At 46.1% G+C, this 24,557-nt stretch overlaps 1 protein-coding gene across 3 annotated transcripts in view; it reads right to left on the bottom strand.

Moving 5' to 3' along the window:
* Positions 1–5,917: 5,917 nt before the first annotated feature.
* TMEM260 (transmembrane protein 260) overlaps positions 5,918–24,557 on the bottom strand; it is a 283,367-nt gene continuing 264,727 nt past the window's right edge. For all 3 annotated transcript variants that reach the window (XM_065063110.1, XM_065063108.1, XM_065063109.1), the window contains 13 exons: positions 23,921–24,098; positions 21,378–21,491; positions 18,326–18,505; positions 15,219–15,259; positions 14,777–14,860; positions 13,769–13,886; positions 13,419–13,591; positions 11,848–12,019; positions 10,927–11,075; positions 9,407–9,583; positions 8,717–8,770; positions 8,211–8,301; positions 5,918–6,444 (listed from right to left, as the gene is read on the bottom strand). In XM_065063110.1, coding sequence (XP_064919182.1) covers positions 6,172–6,444; positions 8,211–8,301; positions 8,717–8,770; positions 9,407–9,583; positions 10,927–11,075; positions 11,848–12,019; positions 13,419–13,591; positions 13,769–13,886; positions 14,777–14,860; positions 15,219–15,259; positions 18,326–18,505; positions 21,378–21,491; positions 23,921–24,098 — 1,804 coding nt within the window. In that variant the 3' untranslated portion in view covers positions 5,918–6,171. The remainder of the gene's footprint in view (positions 6,445–8,210; positions 8,302–8,716; positions 8,771–9,406; positions 9,584–10,926; positions 11,076–11,847; positions 12,020–13,418; positions 13,592–13,768; positions 13,887–14,776; positions 14,861–15,218; positions 15,260–18,325; positions 18,506–21,377; positions 21,492–23,920; positions 24,099–24,557) is intronic.

Here is a 24,557-nt window from a genome sequence, read left to right on the forward strand (position 1 = left end):
TTGATCAAATGCAAGACTGGCATCATCTAATTTAATTAGTTCAATCAAGTTTAAGGATCAAAATTATGATTGCGGATTTAAAAAAAAGTCCAGTTTTCTCTGTGCCAAATCACAGCTTTCAACCAAGTTGCAAATTCTTACTTTTTCTGTCCCAAATGTTGGCAGGAAATAATCCCTTATGGAGAACTTCTCTTGAGAAGCTGCTTATCCCCTTCATTTTTAACAAGCAATGCTCATGTACACCAAGGCTGACCTTCATCTTCCTCAAGGCCATCGTGTCTCTTCCTCACTCACCAGAAAATCCCACTTTTCCTCTAGTTTGACTGACAAGGATCTACAAATGCGAATTCACTGATAACCAGTATGTCTGTGTTGGGTTTGTTCAACTCAACAAAAAGTAAAACCTCGGATTTGTTAGAAGCAGGCTGAGAAGGATCGCTGGATGGGTGGATGGATGGATGGATGGATGGATGGATGGATGGATGGATGGATGGATGGAGGCTGTCAATCACAGCGCAACATCTCCAACCAGCGCTCCGCCAGCACAAATTCCCCCAGCTCCACTCATCTGAATAAAGCTATTCCAATTTATACTCATTCCTTGTTTTCATTCTGTTCGGAACAAGCCTTTATTGAAATGTCAAGTTTGAATGTAACAAGAGTGTCAAGAGGCGGCAAGGGAGAAATAATAAATTTTAGTTAAAAAATGGCAACAAATTGCATTTGCAAGTACTTCTGGCCTGAAACAGATCTTCCCTCTGGAGGCTCTATGAGTAGCGGCATTCTTCACTTGCCATTATTTTAAGTGGCTTTGCTGCTAAATCAAAGGCCATGATATAAATGTCCTCCAAACCATCCAAAACCTTGCTCATCTTATGAATTTTTTCCTCAAAGTTCAGCAAGCTGCTGCTGTACCTGACCAGTTAGAACTCTTAAATACCCAAGAGCACTCAAATGGTCCCATGGAAAGGCCAACGCATGGAGGACATGGTGCCACCAGCTCCCTCCATCCTCACTGTGGGAGATGCTGACCTTAATGTGGGTAACTTGTTTCATGAGTCAACCAAATGCAGAGGCTGGGGAATACATCTATAGGATTTTGTGCTCTAAAGTCCCTGGATTGATGTCTTCTAGGCTGAGGTGGCCCATGTTGTCACTCATCACATATTAGATGATTTCATAACCTAGGAGACACGGGAAAAGAGGGCAATAAGTACATTCAAATTAATGCAGCATTTACTAAAATCAACATTAATAAACAATTCACGTGAGAACATCCAAGTGCCTCCAAGCTGAAATATTTCCCGCCCATAAATCCCATCACCAGACCCAGGGATGTCTCCAGGGCAGCCAGAATTTTCCCCAGGCATACGGAAATCTCAGCATCGCTCTGCTCGACCCTTAGGCAGTTGCAAACTGTCAAGAACGATGGTGCCACCTTAGAGATCATCTCCCACGCTGCTCTTGGGAAGCCTGGCCCATGAGCAGGTTTGCTAACGCATCAGCACACATGTGGATTTCAACCATGTTTCAGGGTGGATCACCCCGTGCCACATCTGGCTCCATACCTCTCTCTTACAAACCAAACACAAGATGCCAACATCCTCAGGAAGGACAAGCCCAACAATTCAGCCATTACCTCTATTTTTTCTTTTTCCCCTAATTTTTTTTTAAACACCGCATTGAATCCCAACGGGATTTTGGGGTTTTGTTTTAATGGCGAGGCAAGAATTTGCTGATCCTCCCTGTGGCGAAGTTACTTTCAAGTCAGTGAAAGTTCTTGGCCCGCGATGAAAAGTCTTTGCCAATTAGCGCTCAACAACTCCAATTCATCCCTCCTGGTTCAAGATGAGTAGGAACCTAATAAGGCTGCGATAAAAGGGCAAAAGGCACCGAGTACCCCAAAGGGGATTAATGGGCTCTTCCATTTATTTGTCTTCCTAACAGCTGAACTGTTACAAGTATTGACGGTCTTCAAACGGCCGGGCGCCGGGGTCTCCAATGGCCATCTCCAGCGAGGGCTTCCCCCTGGGCGATGCCAAAACCAACAAAGCCCCGGGGATCAGGTAATGAAACTTCAGCTTTTCGCCCCCCCCCTCTGCTCCCCACCTCCCTTCTCTTTGAGATTTATTTACTGGCAGCTGACAAGGGGCAAATTCAGCTGGAATTGTGTAGTCAAGGCCCTGTCAAGCCTTCAGAGGCACCCTTATGTCGAACCACCTTCCTGACTGGCATGTCGCTGAAAAGCCCTCGGCGCTGGTCCTTAACAGCTCCCGACAGCACAAAGGACACTCCAGACAGATGCCTACATGGCATCCTGCAGCATTTTAAAAGAGAATTAGTGGTTTTAATTATGGTCGTCGTATGAAAGGAAACCATGCAAGCTCGGCAGGAGACCTTTGATCAAACCCTTTTGCTAGCACAATGCCGCGGAACTGTGACTATTCCTAGCAAGGGGCCTTTTCTCGCTGAATGACTCACCAGTGATCTTTGAATGCAGACAAGTTCCTTGCCCTCCCTCTTCATTAGCGAGCATTTCTATACAGGCCCCTATATAGTGCGCGGAGTCTCGGAGCTATACAATGGGGGGGAAAAAAGAATCCCTACAGATTCTGGCCCCTACTTAGGAAGTGCTGAAGGACTCTGAGTGACTTTATTCATTAAAACAGGTTGCTATTAATTAACTGTCATAATAAAATAAAGAACTATTATTTGCATTTCTTAGTGCACTGCCTTTAGTAATATGTATAAAAGATGCTTGTAACAAAAATGAATTTATAAGGGAGAAAAAACCCTCAGAAGTCTTTTTTTCCTCTGCCCCCAACCCCCCCTTTTTTTTAAGGTCTAGGCAGCAGGAGTCTGACTAATTATTAGGACCAGTTTTGCAAGAGAACAAATAGAGGTAAAACACAAATATGAAAGTAATTAGGAAAATGCAAAATCCTGTTTACTTGGCAACCGATTCATGCAACTGAGACTAACGAAGAGCAAATCAGCTTTGCTTGTTTGATAAACTTAAGGGTGCCACCTAAGAGGAGCTGATAAAAATTAAACTTCTGCCAGCATCCCTCAGCGCTGCCTTTTAGCGAACAGGCTCAGGAACATCCACACAACCGCTTCGTCTACAAGCACTGGCAAATCTCATTTGAACGGATACAGGGGGAGGAATTTTGTATCTCCCATCGTTATTTGATATTTTCCCCTTTGCAATGTGCCATCGGGGATATCTTGGGGCTGAACACCCAGCACAGACACCGGTATCCCAGCCACACCACATGTGAATGACACAGTTGCAACCAATTCTGCTTTGCTCCCTAAAAAAGCATCAAGTTTCCAGTGCTCTTCACACCTGGGAAAGCTTTGAAAATGGGAAAGTTTTCCTGCTAGTTTGCATCGCTGCTTATTACAATATATGATGATATGTTACTCGACGCGGGCTGCAGGCTGGGACACCTTTGTCCAGCTCCTCTTTTCTCCCAAGTAGATAGTGGGATCCACTACAGCTTCCAATTATTTCAAGACTAGGCAGCTAAGGAGGGGCATCTAATCAAGATAAAGAAAACCCTCAGCTCACTATATTTGCTTGAATGGATTTTCAATAATGCAGGTAACAAAAGCACTCAAAAATTGGATTCTTAATGCTTTTCTGGTAGGCTGAAGGACTGATTTTGAGAAGGCAGAAGAAAGCCAGCCCTGAGAAAGCTGCAAGGAGGAATGTATGATATTCCCCTGCTCTGTACAAACACTTCTGTGGGGACTGAGGAAAGAAAAAGAGAGATTTAAGTGAGACACGGTTGACCTGAAATGTAGTCAATTACAACACAAAGAGTTAAAATGACACCTCTGAACTGCTCCTCTTCCTCTCTCCCCTCTGCTTCCTGGCTTTGCAACTCAGAAGCCTTAGTTTTCTTTCTTTATATTGCTCATTTCTCATCTGCTGTTTATATAGGAATCGTGCATAGAAGCAACAGGGGGAATTGCTATGGAAATCACACTATGAAGATAAATCAGAATAAGAGGGAGAAAAATAAAGGATGTTACTTTGTAACTGGAGTAAAAGATTCCTAGATGGCAGCTTGATCTTACACAGGCAGCATGCAATGAAAGTCCATCTTGGAAAATCAGCACTTGGAGAGAATGGAAGTAGTCCAGTTTTAAAAGGTCTATTAGGATTAATAGCCACACAAGCATAGATCTGCACCTACATGTACCTCAGCTTACAGACAAGCAGCATCCATGTGCAACAGCCCTCGCTCTTGCACACATCCCGATCTGCTCCTCCAAGCCCCTGAGAAGCTTCCAGAGGTGCTACTTGATAACATGATCTTTATAGAATTACTTCTTTCCTCTCGGAAAATTTTACTGGTTACAGATGAAACCCCAGCAGCAATTTGTCTCCTCTAAAACACTGGGCTGGGACCCCACAGAACCAAGTATGAAAATTCAGGTGAACACAACTTTCCAGTAATGGTACCATAGTTCTGGTTCTGTTTTAAGCACTTGAAGTACATGTTAATTGACAATATTTTGAAACACATGCTATTTTAAGTATTTTTTTTTCTTGAAAACAAGCAGCTGAGCTTTTGTTAACCAAGTTCCTTGGCTTTTGGGGTAGATTGAAAACCAGGATGGATTCACATCCTATTCTTTTGGCTGAAGACCTTGACATCTCTAAAATCACAGTTCTGGCACTCCCAGTACCTGCAAGGACGTGACAGGGTGGATGAGCGTTACGGGCTCGCACAGAAAGAGGCCACGGATAGCAGAAGCTATGGGGAGGGCAGGGTCCCGGGGGAGCTGCTCTTGTGCCCCCATGCAGGGTCTCAGCACCACGGTCCCTCCAGCCCAGACAGAGCGGGAGGTGCCACACTGCTGCTTCCACTCATAGAACCACAAAATCATAAAATCCTTTCGGTTGAAACAGACATTTAAGATCATCGAGTTCCACACTGACCTAACACTGCCAACTCCTCCAATAACCATGTACCTAAGAATCTCATCTCCACATCTGTCCAACCCCTCCAGGGATGGCGACCCCAGCACTGCCCTGGGCAGCCTGTTCCAATGCCCCACAGCCCTTTGGGGAATAAATTGTTGCCCAGATCTAACCTTAACCTTCCCTGGTGCAACTTGAGGCCATTTCCTCTCATCCTGTCGCTTGTTCCTGGGGAGCAGAGCCCGACCCCCCCTGGCTCCAAGCTCCTTTCAGGCAGTTCAGAGATCAGAAGGTCTCCCCTCAGCTCCTGTTCTCCAGCTGAACCCCCCAGGTCCCTCAGCCGCTCCATCACACTTGTGCTCCAGCCCCTCGCCAGCTCCGTTCCCTTCTCTCAACTCGCTCCAGCACCTCAAGAGCTTTCCTGCAGTGAGGGACCCAGTCATAGAATAGAACCATAGAATCATGGTTGGTTGGAAGAGACCTTCACAATCACAGAGTTCAGCTTTGGAGGGGAAAATACACAGGTTCCTTGCTCACTCTTGGAGAACTAGAGCAATAAACTCTATCCCAGCATAAAATCACAGTGTAATGAAAGTAACTATCCTTGCAAGGCAAGGGAGGCAAAAAGAGCTGGGTTGGTCCCATCATCCCACACCAGGAGAACATCGTGTCTGCAGCACCCCAGGGCAGGGGCACAGCCAAGCAGCAGCAAACCACCAGGCTCTTGCAAAGGGCACCGTTCCACATGTTTGTCCTGACGGAAACCCACCCAACCACGCTGCCTCGTGACCATAAAAATCACACAGACACACCACAGCTAAAGAAAAGTGGCTGTAGAAAAGCTCTTGGCTCAGTAACAGAAAGAATATTTAAAGGCTAAACACATTTTTTTCATCTATAAAAGATGCTGCATTCATTAAAAAAAAAATGTACAATCTTCACAGTGCAACAGAAACACAGGTTTCTTTTAAAGGAAAACTCTCATTTTCAAAACCCAGTATTTTATTTAGTGATGAGTTTCTTTTTCCCCACACAAACCAGCACAAACAGTTCATTTGGCAACAGCCAGGACCAAACAACAGTACATTCCTGCAGAGACAATCTCACTGGATTTCCTCTCCGCTGCCACTTCTGTTGCCTTTTCGAACTATGCTCACACTGTCAAGGACTAATTCAGATTTTAAGTCCCGACTTCAACATTTCAGCACTTCAGCAAGCGAGTGGAGGACCAAGTGCTACCCGGCTCCCCATTTCAGACCTTCTCTCATTTTCCTCAGCCCCTGCAGCTCTTTCTTCAGGTGCTTCACAGCCTGTAGAATATCCTTACGTTGGGGATCGTCCTCTGCTTTCTGGGCGTACAGAAGGAAATGTTTCACCGTTTCGGAGAGCAACACTTCAGGATCCACATCCACCCGCTGGAGACGCAACATCCTCTCACAGGCGATGGCGTAATTTTTGTGCCAGTTCACCGGGTGATTTGGATACGAGTTGACAATTTCTTTGTACGACTATTGAAGGGACAAGAAAAAAAAAGAGACAAGTTAATTGAATGAAGGGACAAACAGCCCTTAACAGTGCTTCAAAACCACCCGTAAAGGAACAGATGCTACTTAGACGTCCAAGCCCAGAGTTGGAGCATTTCTGTAACTCATTGCGTGTTTGCCATGTGATGCGCAATAGTGGGGATCAGAAATCCAAGGGGGGGGGTGAAAAGTTTCCCTTGCTACAGCAGCTGTTTGCTTAGAAACGTTACAGATGATGGTGATAACCCCACCGCACATTATGTGCTTCCCCAGGAATGGTGTTACACCACGCTGGGGAAAAAAAAAAAAAAATATATATATATTTAACCGCTGCACCTGGGAAGACTTTTACTCAATATTTCACAGAACCACAGAATATGAGCGATTGGAAGGGCCCTGGAAAGCCCATCCAGTGCAATCCCCCCATGGAGCAGGAACACCCAGATGAGGTTACACAGGAAGGTGTCCAGGCGGGTTGGAATGTCTGCACAGAAGGAGACTCCACAACCCCCTGGGCAGCCTGGGCCAGGCTCTGCCACCCTCACCAGGAACAAGTTTCTTCTCAAATTTAAGTGCAACCTCCTGTGTTCCAGTTTGTACCCATTGCCCCTTGTCCTATCACTGGTTGTCACCGAGAAGAGCCTGGCTCCATCCTCCTGACACTCTCCCTTTATACATCTGTAAACATGAATGAGGTCACCCCTCAGTCTCCTCTTGTCCAGCTCCAGAGCCCCAGCTCCCTCAGCCTTTCCTCACACGGGAGATGCTCCACTCCCTTCAGCATCTTGGTGGCTGCGCTGGACTCTCTGCAGCAGTTCCCTGTCCTGCTGGAACTGAGGGGCCACAGCTGGACACAATATTCCAGGTGTGGTCTCCCCAGGGCAGAGCAGAGGGGCAGGAGAACCTCTCTGACCTACTGACCACCCCCTTCTAACCCACCCCAGGTACCATTGGCTTCCTGGCCACAAGGGCCCAGTGCTGGCTCATGGTCACCCTGCTGTCCCCAGGGCCCTCAGGTCCCTTTCCCCCACACTGCTCTCAGGAGATCAGGATGTATTCCATAGGACTTAAACAGTCTGTTGACTTGAGTGGGAATATTTATAAGCTCAGTAGCACGCAGGCACCTGAGAACTTTGCAGAACAGCAAAAATCACAGCAAAATGGGCAAGAGTTGCAAGGAAACTATTTGTTTACTCTTTGTTGAAATATAAAACTCTCTGCTGACACACACTGATTGTTCTGTTATGTCTCTTGGCATCTCGGGCCATCCAGTATTTCCAGAGATACCTACAGCAGCTTACGGGTGTTATTCTTCGCAGTGAAATGCTGCAGAATTAATTTGCAGTGAGAAGACTGTCGGATTTTAGACTTGCTGGCTCAGATGCACAATTGTGCCATGAAAGAGGGGACAAGGGCATAGAGGGGACTTCAGGACAAGCAATCTCTTGGCATGGGTTTGAAGCCCAGTATAGACAACATAATTATAGAAAAGCAGGGAGTCGACTGGTTGGCTTTTTGCATCCTCCGTGACTGCGAGGGCAAGTAGGAATGGATAAAATCCCCGAATTAATCTCTTTGAATCTGCTATGCTCCCAATTTGGGTGAACGAAGGAGAATGCAGATTACAGGATTGCCAACCTCTATGGGAACAACATATTTCTACGGAATCAAGAAATTTTTTTAAAAAAGAAGAGATAAAAAGGACGGACACTGCAGGGAGGGATCATTCATAACCAAAATATACGACTTACGGTATATGCAAAGGTGTAAAGTTGTGATTTAATTTCTGCAGTCACACTGGCAGTTTCTGCAAGTTCAAATATAAAGAAAGCTGTTTTCATCCTAGAAGACAAGGAAATCTTCCATATAATAACTGCTTAACGTAACCAGCTCACATCACATGGTTATACACATCTTCAACACACCCATACAGCTTTTTAACTGCATAAGACAGTACACCAGTGATAAAAATGTCTCTCCTAGATCTGTTTTCTCACCCTATGTCCAAACTACCCTCTGCTCCTTCGAGATACTGTGAGCTGAACCTTTTGCTGAACAAAGCCACCACTTTCCTGAAGGATTTGCAGGAGGCCGTGCACCCTTCATCTCATTCTGCCAAGCTTTTCCTTCCAAAGCTTGGCACATTTAGATCCAGTAAGGCCGTGCACCATCGAGCTGCCCGCTTTGGTGTGTATTTCCAGGCCAGTGAGTTGGCTTTTTGCCCACCGGCTGTTGGAAGGGAGCAAAGGAGCATCACCTGGCTTGCCACATCTCCTCGTTGGCAACGGCTTCCCAGGACGAGGGCTTGAAACTAAATGGGAACGAGAGTAAAATTCAGCCGTCAGATTCATGTCACTGTGTTTTACCCATCACGCAATCAACCCTTCTAACCCCAGCAGGTACAGACCTCCCAGGCAGGAGAAAACCCATTATGAAGCCTATAGCTCTGACAGCAGGAATTCAGCTGATCCTCAGTCATTCCTAAAACTCCTCTCTCTCCATAGAAGGAGCCTCTGGTGTTTCAGGTGTTTCACAGTACCCTGGCTATCCTCAAAGTTAGAGCTGCTTCTTACCATTCATCACAGTTCAATTTACAGCATTTAAAGCTTTGGATGTCCCAAGTCCTCAGTGTTTTTTGGCTCCTGACCAAGTTTTAAGATCAGAATTGGACCTGATATTTGACTAGAAACATTCTCTCTATTTTTAACACTAATAAAAATACCACATTTGGATTTGTTATACAGGGTGTTTCAAAAAGATGGACCCAATTGGCCAAGATACTGCTTCGAAGTTGGGTCCGCCTTTTTAAAACACCCTGTATGTTCCAGAACACATAACATCATGATTACGGCTCACGTTTAATTTCTCTAACAGCACAATGGATGTAGTTATGCTGCTGGCAGAGGAATGATGAGCAGGAAGGAGCCGAGTTGCCTCTGCCTCATACCTGCCATAATCTTCAGTCCAGTTATAGAGATTTCTTGTCAGACGAATCCACTCTCCTGGGTCAAACACAACGTCGGAAGGAACCAACTTTTCACATGTACCCCACGGCCAGAGCGAATAGCTCCTTCTCCAGGTCGAGTCCCCTTCATGAAGACCTATGCAGACAAACACTTCCTTACTGCCAAAAAGCAAACACAAAGAGCAATGGTGAAGCCACGGCAGAGACCCTGGGTCACCTCGCGAGCCTGAGCAAACCACCCACACCACACCAGTGCAGTGGACAGGTCTTCAACAGCACATTTTCTGTGGCACAGACACCTGTTTGGAGCATTTCACATCAGAAAGGGTCTGTCTCCAGGTCAGTTTGCAAAGTGTCTCTCCTGCTGCAAGCGAATACCCCACCTGGCATTGCACATCTGGCGCAGCCTGCACAGGAGAGACGTCCTCTCCACACCTGGAAAACTGCATCCAGCTCTGGGTCCTCAGCACAGGACACACATGGACCCGCTGGAGAGGGGCCAGAGGAGCCACAGAAATGATCTGAGGCTGAAACAGCTCTGCTGGGGACAGGCTGAGAGAGTTGGGGCCTTTCTGGACTTAAAAGGAGCCAATAATAAAGATGGGGACAGACTATTTAGCAGGGCCTGTTGTGAAAGGACAAGGGGTGATGGTTTTAAACTAAAGGAGGGAGATTCAGGCTGGACATGAGGAAGAAATTGTTGTCCCTGAGGGTGGTGAGAGCCTGGCCCAGGTTGGCCAGAGAGGTGGTGGCTGAACCATCCCTGGAGACATCCCAGGCCAGGCTGGACGGGGCTCTGAGCAACCTGAGCTGGTGAAGATGTCCCTGCTCATGGCAGGGGGGGCACTGGGGGAGCTGGGAACGTCCCTTCAATCCAAACTGTTCTGTGATTCTATGTTGGACCTTGCAAAGGTCCCAGAAGCTACAGGAGAAGCACATTTCTTCCTGACAGCGCCTGGCCATGCTCTTCTACCTCCCCATGCTCACAAGCCTCACCCTGGCTGATCTAGAAGCAGATGCTATTCTTATTCATGTATCTAATCCTTTCTCCACTCTTACTAAGCTATTTTTATATGATGATTATTCCTGGAATACATTCATTCTATGCTAATCAGTTAGCCACAATGTTCACGAAGGAGATACAGCAGCAATTTGCTCTCCTACCATCGTCATTCTGAGTACACGAGAATGTTCCTTTTTTTTGTGATGAATTGTATCAACAACAACAAAAATAATCAGTTAATACCCTCTGCTGATCACCTTCTTATTTTTCCTTCCTAAAAACCAAACCAAACCTCAAAACAACAAGCAACATTATATCCAGATGGAATTACTTCTGCACAGATATTTGCTTTAATTGCAAAAATAATCTCACCACCAGGGAGGAAGTCAGTGGAGGAAATTGGTCTTTTGGATGCAGTACCAAGCTGTTCCATAAACAATTTCAAGAGAAAAAGGTCGAAGATTTTAGGAAAGCTGTTACATATGAAAGAAATGCTTACTGTTTATTTACTTGGAGGAAACGATGGAGATTAAAAGCAAGTGTCCCATCGGGTAATACTCCTTCCACGGGATCCCACCGGTTCCCAGGAAAATAAACACCAGGTAAATGCTTTGCCAGCTTGGGTAAATACCATTCATAAGTCATCATCTATCAACAAAAATATTAGCATAACTAAAACAAGAATGAAATATTTCATCCATTTTACACACAGAACAAATGGTTTCTGCAGGAGGAATGACTCCATCTGCTCGGTGAAGTCAAAACTCTCAGAAAACACAAAATAGCTACAGCTAGTAAGAAACACAACAGGGATTTGTTCTGGTTACATATGAGGCGTTGGGTTTTGGGTTTCCCAACAAGTCACAAACGCCTGTTGCAAAGCCAAGTGCAAGGACTGATGTGGCAGCAGAAGTGCAGGTGGCCTATTCTGTAAACGAGTTTTCTTCTCCTGTTTCTCAGGAAAGAAATGACGGAGTGTAACCACCGCTTGTGGACACACAACACCTCTGTTTTATTGTGAAAAATAGAGGCAGAAGTCTGCAAAGCCACCTTTGGAGGACCAAGGTAAGAGAAGGGATGCAAGGAATGAGCCTCAGCAAGGTAAAACCCTTGGGAGAAACCCCAAAGCTGCATCACCCCTGGGGCAGCTGCTGACCTGCTGCCCTCCAGGAGGCTCCTAGGAGCCTTCTGCTGCCACAACATCTGTATTTTGAGGCAACTGCAGAGAACAGAAGGGACAAAGCATCATTAGCCAGGCAAACATCAGCCCTGAGCCACATCTGGATATTTGCCATGATGAAGGACTTGGGCTTCCCCTTCTCTCCAACAACCACTCCAGGAGAGAAAGGAACAACTGAACTTTTGCTTCCTATTTTTAAATCTGCCTATTGCCTCTTCTAACACTACTTTTTGAGCTTACCTCCTGGTCCACTAAGGTGATATCTGGCCTCATCCCTTCGCAATAATGAAGGTAACGAAGAGCATTCCCAGGTAAGTCTCCTCTTAGCAAGATCACTGCACCCATGGGCACAGAGGACAGCAGGTTCCTTGCAAACTTATCAACAACGTAGTTGTTGCTCTGGTCACAAGTACTTAAAGAGAACAGATAAAAAACAGTGTCTTAAAATGGATATTTGCATGGCTTTGCATATCTTTGGAACAGGTTTATGCATTAGGCATCCACAGGTGAAGTCCATCCTGGTCAGATCTTGCATCATGTCCATTTGCAGATAAACTGAGATACAGAAATGAAGCATTTAGACTACAGCCTCCCAGAAACCAGCACCAGAGACATGAGCCACTGTAGTATTCCCAAAATACACACTCATTGCAAGCCTTCACTTAAATTCTGATGTTTGCTTGGGCTAAAGCTAAAGAGTTACTAGTTGGAGCTCAAGTGCCAGTACGATGCTTCTGTAAAGTATGTGAAATCCTTTCCATCCTTTTAGTGCTTTTAATTAAGTATTAAAAAGCCAAGTTCTTGTAGCATCAGGCAGAAGTAGATTTACATTTCCTGAGACTAGATCCTTTTTGTTACAGAGTTGTGTGAGCACACACTCCAGGTATGGACACTCCATGACACGGCTCAGGACGTGAGCTATGACTGGCTTCACCTATGGACCAGCCTTTGGGAAAAGATGTGTGTGAAGAAAGGATTCCTGGGTATGAAATGATTCTTCATTGGTCAACCTCCACTGAGCATCCCTACTATTACACTGATCCCTGCTCAAGCCACTGCAGACTCTTTGCTGTGGTTTTGGGATAAGGAAGCCCTACACTACAGATCTAACTCTTCAAAGCTCGTGCCCAGTTCTGGGCTCCCCAGTTTAAGAAGGACAAGGAATTACTGGAGAGAGTCCATTGGAGGGACACAAAGATGCTGAGGGGTCTGGAGCATCTTTGTGATGAGGAGACACTGAGAGAGCTGGGGCTGTTCAGCTGGAGAAGAGAAGCTGAGAGGGATCTGATCAATGCTGATCAATATCTCAGGGTGGATGTCAGAGGATGGACCAGACTCTGTTCAGTGGTGACCAACGACAGGGTGAGGGGCAACGGGCACAGACTGAAACACAGGAGGGTCCATTCGAACATGAGGAGAAACTTGTTTGCTGTGAGGTGCCAGAGCCTGGCCCAGGCTGCCCAGAGCGGGTGTGGAGTCTCCTTCTCTGAGACATTCAAACCCGCATGGACATGACTCTGTGCAATCATTAGAAGTTTACACATGTACAGAGTTTTCTTCCCCCAACCTACACGACACCCCATCTACAGCCTGGAGTTGGTGTTTGATTTTTAGGGAGATGAAACAAGGCAGTCCCGCAGGCAGCGGCCACACAAGCTTAGGTGGGATGTGAAAAGTGCCTTTCCCATTTCAACACAAGGACAAGAAACCCCAGGAGCAGCGTGGCGGGTTTACAGCAGCACCCCAACCTCACAGCACCCCGCAGCCCTGCGACATCGCACCAACACACATTCTCTGGTGTTTGTTTTTACCTGTAATTTGCCCAAACTTGAGAAACGACGAGAGCGAGAGCAGGAATCCACTCCAACCACGGCAGCGCCCGGCTGCCCTCCAGCACGGCGCTTCCCAGTGAGACCAGTGCGGCCAGTCCCAGCCCCGCCAGCACGGCCACCACGGCGCTGCTCTGCAGCCAGAACCGCTCCACCTGCGAAAAACACCCCGGAGACCTTGTTTCTATTTCCCCAGCTATAAGGGAATACAATAAGTAGCTCTACTTTTTAATCTTACGCAGCTTCAAGGCAACTACCTGCTCCTGATTAGGTGGTTTTAAGGTTTGTCCCAAAAATTAATGCCTCAGAACAATCTTTGGAGTGCAACTTACCACGCCCAGAAACAGAGGTTTTGTGATATCCAAATTTGCTCTCCAAGCAAAGAAAATGGAATAAAGACAGAGCATTCCAGCGAAGAGCCAGATCACAGGTGATTTCTGCTGCTTTGTCCTATTAATGAAAAAAAAAGTAGGACTGTAGTGGCATAATGAAAAAGGAGATAAGTTACATGTGCTTGACAACCAGTCTCTCTGCATACCTAAATGCATTTAACACAAGGAGCCAATGAGCCTTTCTTTACCTTTGCCATTTATGCAACTTCTGTTTTCAGAGCACAAAACCGTCAGGATTTCTAGATTTTTAAGCCTGCCATCTACAAAGCCATAGCGTTACCAGAAGCAGGGATATTTTGCTCTTAATTAATAAATGAGCACAGCCAATTGCTGAACTTCTTTGCAGCAGCAAGCAGAAGGCAAAGCAAGTTGCCCATGCAGCCAGTAGAAGTGCATGTTGAAGCAAATATTACAGAATCCCAGAATGTCAGGGGTTGGAAGGGACCTGGAAAGCTCATCCAGTGCAATCCCCCCCATGGAGCAGGAACACCCAGATGAGGTTACACAGGAAGGTGTCCAGGCGGGTTGGAATGTCTGCACAGAAGGAGACTCCACAACCTCCCTGGGCAGCCTGGGCCAGGCTCTGCCACCCTCACCAGGAAGAACTTTCTTCTCAAATTTAAGTGGAACCTCCTGTGTTTCAGTTTGTACCCATTGCCCCTTGTCCTACCATTGGTTGTCACCGAGAAGAGCCTGGCTTCATCCTCCTGACACTCACCCTTTATATATCTGTAAACATTAATGAGTCACCCTCAGTCTCCTCTTGTCCAGCTCCAGAGCCCCAGCTCCCTCAGCCTTTCCTCACACGGGAGATGCTCCACTCCCTTCAGCATCTTGGTGGCTGCGCTGGACTCTCTCCAGCAGTTCCCTGTCCTGCTGGAACTGAGGGGCCACAACTGGACACAATATTCCAGATGTGGTCTCAACTTGAGACCTCTTTGAACTTACGGCAGCGCTGTGCTCACACAGGCCACGAGTGCCAGGACGAGGACGGGAAGGGAGAGCTCCGACTTCATCTGCGCCAGCTGAAAACTGTGGAGAAATTAGTGCGTCATCCCCAAATCACCACCTGCACTCAATTAAAGTGTCAAGAGAAGCAGGGAATAAGCACAACATAACATATTCCCATTTTGCTGGGAGGAAGGCTACTAGAAATGGGAACAAGCTTGGTTTACATGTCAGAATTTTGAATGAAAAATCACTGGGGAGGGGAATCCAGCATTTTTCTTTCAATGGGGGAGACAGACAGACAAACATCCACGCTGTCCCTGTGCTGGGCACACATGACCCCAGCTCTGGACCAAGGCAGGACAAGAGCCACTTTGGCCAAAATGAGAGCAGCAGAAACATGTCTCTCTCCACTAAAAAGCACAGTCAGGATCTTACTCACACCAGCATCTCTCGCATACTGGATCCTGTCTCAGACTTGGCCTAGATTAAAAAGAAAGAAAAGCCATGTGAAACCCACACGCTGGTCGCCGTATCACTGGGGCAAGGAAAAGTATTTTTGTTTTCTGTTCACAGTATCACAGTATGTTTGGGATTGGAAGGGACCTCAAACAATCATCTAGTCCAATCCCCCTGCTGGAGCAGGAACACCCAGATGAGGTCGCACAGGAACATGTCCAGGAGGGTTTGAATGTCTCCAGGGAAGGAGACTCCACAACCCCCCTGGGCAGCCTGGGCCAGGCTCTGCCACCCTCACTGAGAAGAAGTTTTTTCTCAAATTTAAGTGGAACCTCTTCTGTTCCAGCTGGATCCCATTACCCCTTGTCCTATCATTGTTTGTCACCAAGAAGAGCCTGGCTCCGTCCTCGTGGCACTCACCCTTTAGATATTTATAAACATTAATAAGGTCACCCCTCAGTCTCCTCTTCTCCAAACTAAAGAGCCCCAGCTCCCTCAGCCTTTCTTCATAAGGGAGATGCTCCACTCCCTTAATCATCTTCGTTGCCCTACGCTGGACCCTCTCCAGCAGTTCCTTGTCCTTCTGGAACTGAGGGGCCCAGAACTGGACACAATATTCTAGATGGGGTCTCACCAGGGCGGAGTAGAGAGGAAGGAGAACCTCTCTGACCTACTGACCACCCCCCTTCTAATCCACCCCAGGTACCATTGGCCTTCCTGGCCACAAGGGCCCAGTGCTGGCTCATAGTCATCCTGTTGTCCACCAGGACCCCCAGGTCCCTTTCCCCTACGCTGCTCTCTAATATGTAATTTCCCAACCTATACTGGAACATGGGGCTGTTTGCAGGGCCCTGAGCACATGAGGCTCCTCAAAACCCCAGAAGTCCCATGGCTGCAGGGAACAGGAATTGCTTAAACAACAAAAAGACAGCAAACTCTACTCAAATCTTCATTGCAAGATTTTTTCCATATTATTCCTTTACATTATGCCAGTCTTTACCACCTGGATAAGTATTTTTTCAAGGTGATACCAACCCACCACCCCACGACTTGAGCACATCATATGGTTTAGCTATGATCTCTGCTATATCCGCATGGTGCATTTATTTTCTGGGACATTTTCCCCCCCAGTCCTACTGATTCCCATTCTGTCTACCCTGATGGGGCAGAGCTGTATAGATATATTAAATGTTTTATTGCAGAGACTTGCAAACCAAGTCTGGAAAACAAGACATGGTCAGTGGAGGTGTGGAATTACCTTCATGGGTCAAAAGGTGGCGGCTACCAGATAAAAGATAAAGGGATCCAGGAATATTTAATCTCCATGAAAATGGAATAGTTAATTGCATTCAAGATTTAATCAAAAAATAAAAGTGTTAGAGGATGGAGAGTATGTCCATCCAGGCAGGGCTCTGGCATTAACTCAACTGGCGTAGGCACAAAACGCTTACATTTTTGCTGCGTTATTGCTCCTGCTTCAGACAAGTTGATCGTAAATGTGATTTGTGGTTCAGGATTACACACAGTCCATCCTTAAGCCTCCTGAACATCTACTTGAATTCATCACATTTGATGGAGAAAGGAGTTAAGGGATTTGCATGCCTTGGTATTGCTCTGCCCAACTGAGTCTCATTCTCAGGAGACAGCTGGGAACAGGACAACAGGGGATATCTCAGAAGTCCTTCAGAGGGTGGATCTTGTCTCTGTAGGAGTTTTGGAAAGATTAAGGAGCAGCAGCAGGAATTATCAAGTCTTTTGCCTCACATCCCACAGCCAGCCAGCTCTAATGGAATGACAATGGCGGTTGCTGCATCATGTTAGCTGGATGCGGGGGCTTAATTTCATAGAATCGTTTAGGTTGGAAAGGACCTTTAAGATCGTTGAGTTCAACCATTAACCTAACACTGCCAAATCCACCACTACCCCATGTCCCTGAGAACCTCATCTCTGTCTGTCCAACCCTCCAGGGATGGTGACTCCACCACTGCCCTGGGCAGCCTGTTCCAATGCCCAACAGCCCTTTGGGGAAGAAATTGTTCCCAAGATCCAACCTCAACCTCCCCTGGCGCAACTTGAGGCCATTTCCTCTCATCCTATCACTTGCTACTTGGGAGAAGAGACCAAGACCCCCTTCTCTACAATGTCCTTTCTGGCAGTTCAGAGATCAGAAGGTCTCCCCTCAGCTCCTGTTCTCCAGCTGAACCCCCCAGGTCCCTCAGCTGCTCCATGACACTTGTGCTCCAGCCCCTCACCAGCTCTGTTCCCTTCTCTCAACTCGCTCCAGCACCTCAAGGGCTTTCTTGGTATGAGGGACCCAAAACTGCCCCCAGGATTGGAGGCTGGGTCTCCTCAGTGCCCAGCACATGGGGATAATCACTGCCCTCAGCTTCAAGACCCCAAGGAGTGACTCAATACACACTTTTTTCTGTTTTCCACCCCAGTGGTGTGATTTCTCTGCACTGAAATCTCTGGGCACTTGCTTTCCTTAGGTGGCCAGAGCCAAACGCCGAAGTCAGGGCTGAAGGAAGCAGATGCAAACCGTGCTCTCTGAAAGCATCCGTGTGACACCCCTGTCCCTTGGCAAGGGCACAGACCTGGCAACAGCTCAAACCAGAGGGTTCTGGGACCCCTCAAACTCACCATTCATTTAAATTCAATATTAGTAATTATTAGGGGAATCTTTTTTAAGGGTACAGCAATGAAAACTGCTTGCGACCTCTTTAAACAGTTGAGTTTACAATTAAAAAATTAAGACAATTATTTGCCTTAAATAAGAAAACCACAAAACTGATGTGATAATCTCCCTCTAGCACAGTTTGCTCTTTGGGCTCTTACATACATGGGACACCTGTACAGCTTCCAGTGAATAATATGGCTCACCCCATAAAGGCAAAGCGAATTATTTCTTTGCTTTCCCAGCCTTGTGATCCATTCTCAGAAAACCTGACAGATCAGAACGTCAAAATCAGAAATACATTTTTAAGAAAGAAAACATTTTCAATTTCTTCCCCTGCAAGACATTAATCATCACAAATAGAGAGGTTCTGCTATTGCGTAAGTTAAAAGAAATTTAGAAAACGACCCATTTACCAGATTGAATGTCCCATATTCTTCCCTGAGAAAGTGGGTCAAAAATCCTTGAAAAGTCGTCTGGTCTCCCCATGTCCAACGGGCTCGATTGAGGTAGGATGAAGCCGGGAGATAGAGATAAGGCAGCAAACCAGCCAAGAAGCATAAACCCAACTTCAGCAAATGGCCTAGGGACAATTCCTGCACCAAAATATGTCATATTGCATAACAATGTTTATTTTAGTTTAATCACGCTGGAACTTCAAGAACAGATAAAGAAAAAACATCAAATATATTTACACAGAGCTGATCTCTCAATTTATAGTAAGTCCCTACAAAATGTTATGTTAAACCTTACGATTTTGTGGATTACTAGGAAACTGCATCAAACTGATCTCCTTTGCATGGCAGGGTGAAATTTAAGTGAAGCAAATAATATTAGCTAGGACTCACGAGTATCATACTCATTGCATCTTTCACATTTAAATCATGGCATGACATGCATAGATGGCTGAAGCACTGCAAGGCTGAGATAACCCACTTTGCAGCGATTAAGAGTTGGCTGGTATTCCATCTGGCAAAAAAGAAATAAATAAAAATTAGGCTGCTCTTGTACAACTATGCACATCATCACCATCATCAGGAGTCAGTTTTGCCATTTACTTTATCGTGATTCCACTGGCTAAATTGGATAGGCCAACTTTTTGGGGTGGGATTTTCAAGAACTGCCTAAGGGGTCAGGAAGACAAGACTTTCAAAGGGACTTGTGTGCCTAACTCCTTTAAGTGCTTTGGAAAATCCCACCCTAGAATATTGCACGCTTGCTTTATCATGAGCCACTGTCAATCAAAGCACTTCTTCAGCAGTTGGGGTTATAGGGAAGGGGCGCCATTCGGAGCCATGATCTACGGAGCAGAAAAAGTAGCTTGGTGACAGTGGTGGCCACACTTCCTTCAGGAGACAGCTTTTTGACTTAAAAATGTGTCTTTTTCCCATCAAATATCCCTCTTATGAGGTGGTTTTCTGCAGCAGGCACTACAGGAATACTAGCCAGAAATATTATAGTGGAATTGGATTGTCCTCACTGGAAATCAGAGATTGGAAGAAAAAAAACCTCTGTTTGAAGAACACAAATATATTGCAGAAGTGCGTCTTCATTGTGTTAATGGCAATATAATACATTGCAGAACTGTGTCTTCATTGTGTTAATGGAAATATATTGCAGAAGTGCATCTTCATTGTGTTAATGGAAATATATAGTCAGAAAGGGGTTTGCTGGAGATGCTGAAGAGATTTTGGATCAAGCTTGTCCGAGCTGCATCTTATCTCTTGCAGCTCATGCTTTTGCTCTCAGCTTAGTTATACCCTGTGCCATTACTCGGAACCACACTTGATTTATCAAGTTGAGGGTGGAAAAATACAGGCAGGACAGGCCCAGCAGAAACCTGCCCAACTGTCACCTGCATGGGGGCAAGAGAGAGCTGGAGAGTAGATGGAGGTTTCTCAGGGCCACTTGCAAAGTTAGCAGAGCATCTGCATCACTGAGATGTGCAGCTGTTTTCAGGGCAAAGCAGACTTTCTACAACACGTCTACATCCAGCCTGATGCATTGACTCCCACATCACCTACAGAAGACAGGAGCTTGAAGAGAGCCTGAACGTCACCCAGGAGCCTCATCCACACGGATGTGTGTCACCTTCACAAGCCAGGCATGCAGCAAGGTGTTTTCACCTTCTTACACAATGAGCAAGTTTAATAAAGAGGTGTAGAAGACAAGACATGTTGAGAATGAGATATCTGGTAGGAGATGAAAGGGATATATTTGACCAGAACTGGGGCTTGCGGTTTCAACAAAAGACAGCCTTAGAATCAAAGAATCACAGAATAGTTTGGGTTGGAAGGGACCTTCCAAGCTCATCCATTGCCACCCCTGCCATGAGCAGGGACATCTTCACCAGCTCAGGTTGCTCAGAGCCCCGTCCAGCCTGGCCTGGGATGTCTCCAGGGATGGTTCATCCACCACCTCTCCGCTCAACCTGGGCCAGGCTCTCACCACCCTCAGGGCAACAATTTCTTCCTCATGTCCAGCCTGAATCTCCCTCCTTTAGTTTTAAACCATCACCCCTTGTCCTATCACAACAGACCCTGCTCAAAAGTCTGTCCCCAACTTTCTTATCGGCCCCTTTTAAGTCCAGAAAGGCCATAATAAGGTCTCCCCGGAGCTTCTGTTCTCCAGCTGAACACCCCAACTCTCTCAGCCTGTCCTCCCAGCAGAGCTGTTCCAGCCTTGGATCATTTCTGTGGCTGCTCTGGCCCCTCTCCAGCAGGTCCATGTGTGTCCTGTGCTGAGGACCCAGAGCTGGATGCAGTTCTCCTTCCTTTAGTCTTCTCCAGCTGGCATGAGCCAGGTGGTCTTCACCTCAGAGCTGATCTCTTGTAGGATTCACAAGTCCTGGCTGCACCAGAGCTGGAGGCCGCTGAGCCTGGCACATCCCAAGGAGATGCTGAAGAGGACTTCCTTCTAGAGAGAAGCCTCTGCATCCTTCTACTTATCCCAGCTTCACCTTCAACTATCAACAGCAGTCACAAGATGCTCTGCAATGAGCAGACACAGCTTTTGTTTGCTACCACCAGGGAATCAACATACAGGAATTCATCTCCAGATGAGCGGATGGCATGAGAAAGTCAGTGCCACCAGCCAGGAGAAGCAGTGCCCAGACTGCACGTGCCGGTGACTTCTCATCAACAGAGATTTAGCTGCTTTCCTGGTTGGTAGATCATTGAACATGCTCTTATTTCCTACACGCTGAGCAGTTTTTAGCTCTGAGCATTGGTCTCATGGTTGTGTACAGAGTATTTGCTGGGGCAGGTCACAGATTCCTGGTGTGAGCAAAGCCTCTACATCATCATCAGTGGCTCTGGTGTCACACTGATGGGCCATAACTTCAACAGGTTATGACCGACTAGTTTAGACAAACCACCAACTGTCTCTGTCTGTACATCAACATAAAAATGGCCCAATAACTTGGGAAGAAGAATGACTCACAAAAGCAGAGGTCAGAAAAATACGTACCGTCTTTCTGAAAAGCCGGCAGAGAACCCAAGGCACGATACATGCGATATAAAGCACTATGGTGTGCTGATTGCACAGACTGAGCCCGCAGCAAAAGGCACCAAGTTTAGAGATCTGTAAGAGGAAAAAATTAAACAAAACAAAAGAACACATTCACAATTAACTCTTTACAATTTGCAAAAACATCCAGAGACTAAAAGAGCTTCAGTGCAGCCCACGGCATGCAGGAGAAAGGCAATTACATTGGTGAGCACCACTCAAATGTAACACAGGTAACACAGGCTATTTTTGATTATTTACAGCCAGATTTCACTTGTTTAACAGAAAATGTTATTTAAGAAGCATCCAGTGCAACAGCTATGTCCCCATGCATACAGAGAGCATCTGCAGCACCACCATGTCATCACGATGCGACAGGGTCCAAATCCTGACCCCCTGCGGCACAGGAAAGACTGTTGAGCAGTTAAACCCAAATGATGTGAAGTTTTCCGAAGCCATACCCTAAAATAATGCCATTGTGTACAGAGACCTCATTTTATATAACAAGAATGATTTTTTTCCTCTTCTTCAGGCACAGAGGGCTAAAGTCAGGGCTACACAAACTTCCTAAGCAAGGAAATTAAATGCAATATCCCCCGTTAGTCTAAAAGCTCATTTTCAAGTATCTTTGAAAGAGTTTTCTGATAAAGTAGGCAATGTATGTAGACTATGCAGCCCAGTGCAGGGTATTTCTGGTACTCACTGAGGATTATTCACAGGTTTGTTATTGGTACCGTGGCCATCCCTGGCTGATGCTAAGAAAAACCTCTCGTTATCTCACACTCCTCTGTCCCAACACCATCAGACCAGTGACAAGTCCTCTTCGTTCACTGGGGCAGGACGAGGCTAAAAGAGCAACTACATATTTCAACTTCTCAATTTGCCTCCTCTTCCTCCATCACTGGCCACTTACTCCACGTTACACCCTGAAGTCAAGCCCCGTGGCAGCTCCTCAGTGGGCAAAAAGCCACCTGAGTCCCACAGACATTGTTGGGACAGGAGACGACAACCCATTGTCACCTTCATGGCCAGCCCCAAGGAGGACAGCACATCCAGATATCATCAGAGCATGGTCCCCTGCTTATTTCAGTCCTCAGTGACGATGGCATGTGAGATACAAACACTTGCCTTGTCATGGTGATGGGATCACCTGGTAATTTTTAATTGACTGTCCAGGATTCCAAGTTCATAGAATCATAGAATGGTTTGGGTTGGAAGTGACCTTCAAAGCCCATCTAGTCCAACCCCAACCCTTTGTCATGGAAACACCTGCCCTAACATCAGAAAAACATTTGTGGCCTTCAGAGCAGGACTCAGAACAACATCTGAGTCTGCAGGACTCAGAACAACCTCAGTAATTTTTTGAGTGTACTGATGAACTCCAAACACAGCCCTGAAGAGGTTTGTATGACCATCTGATTTATGAAAAGAGCTGTGAGCCTGCTGTTGGCAGCCTCGTTGCTTCAAGGCATGGGATGCCAGACACCCAAAAACCACCGAAACAAGCTCCTTAACTGCTGCTGAAAATCTCATCTGAAAATCCCATAGGACACTGGGCATATGGAACATGGGAGCAGGTCGGAAAATGCCCAACTCCACCTTCGTGCAGGTCAGGTTGTAGGGATCTTGGGACAGGACTCATCGGAGAAGAAAAAAAGAATCCAATGGTGAAACAAGGTCTCTGTAACCACTGATAAAACATATTATTTGAGAACTTATGAAGCTGAGTAAACTACCACTGCAGACTCCTGAAATTCTAGCCTAGCCTGACAAAAATCCTTTTATTCACACAATTTACAGGAGTCACAGCAGGCAAGTCTGTGACAGGAGAAGAGATCAGATGTTCAGGCAAATAGAAGTACAAAGGACAAGACTGCCAAGTAAAAATACCATTTGGCTGCCTAGTCTGTTTATAAAGTAGACAATATAGCATGAAATTTAAAGTCTCTGTATTTAAAAATGCCATTATTTTAGGGGCACGTTTAATTTCAAAAGAAGAATTGATTGCAAATTCGGTTGTTTCTGTTTTTCAGCAGAAATCTGGGTTTCTGACTCCATGTTTTCTGTAAAATATATCTATTTACCCCAAGGAAAAATATCAGTTCCAAAACCAAAAGCTTGAACACCCACAGCCTAGTTTGAGTCTTTGATGCAAGAAACCGAACTTTGCACTGGAACATTTAAATAAAAATGCTTTTGCTTTTCCTGTTTCCACCCTGCGTGTATGAAACAACCAAACCTCAAACCCATCCAACAGGTCCCAACTCAACCCTCCGGCAAAGCGGACAAGTTTTTCAATGTTTGGCACTTTAGAACACCCAGGCAGGTCAGGGATGGACACCACCCAGCACAGGTGCTGAACCAAGTCCCAAAATTCGGTCTTCTGCATTTAAACAAAACTAAAGCAGCACTAAATGAATAGGAAATTAAACAGAAGTGATAACTAATTTAAAAAAAAAAACAAACAAACTAATGAACTATTCACTTTGCTTGAGATGTTTTACCTTTGATCTCTCTTTTGCAGTGGATGCCTCCTCAAAATGCGCGGTGAGAGCCATCAGCAGCCCCACAAACAGATTGTTTAAGCTGAAAACCTCCGCCGCGATGGACCACTGCCATGTTAGACGAGAAAATGAAAACACCCCCGCAGCAAGGATTCCTCCAGCATATGAGCCAGAAAGCCTGCAAACACAGATAACATGAAATCTTCTTTTCCAACAAAAAAAGCCTACTTTATTGTCCTTCTTATTTTTTTTTTTAAACATACTGTAGCAGCAGAAATGATGACTGCCACCCAGCACCCTGCCAAAACATTATATGGTTAATATCTTTCTAATAATTTCTTGGCACTGAATTGCAATTAGGAAGAGCAGGAGTTAGCCAGCCCATCTATTTGCCAGCCACCCAACACCAAAGAGTCGGCTTCTTCTCGCGAGCGCCATGAAAGCTTCCAGGATTGAATTTCGGTCCAGAAACCCCTGGCGAGCGATGGCCCAGCGGGTCGTGGTACCCAAGCCAGGTAGTCATGGCTCTAATGGGATGCTCTCCCTCGGAGGAGATGCCAGCAAGAGTGCAGCCTTGAATTCATCGAGGCGCTGAATAAAAAGTGGATTAGAGCTATTTGTGATGGACAGCATTAGC

This window comes from Columba livia, chromosome 5, assembly GCF_036013475.1.
Source record: "Columba livia isolate bColLiv1 breed racing homer chromosome 5, bColLiv1.pat.W.v2, whole genome shotgun sequence".
NCBI lineage: Eukaryota > Metazoa > Chordata > Aves > Columbiformes > Columbidae > Columba > Columba livia.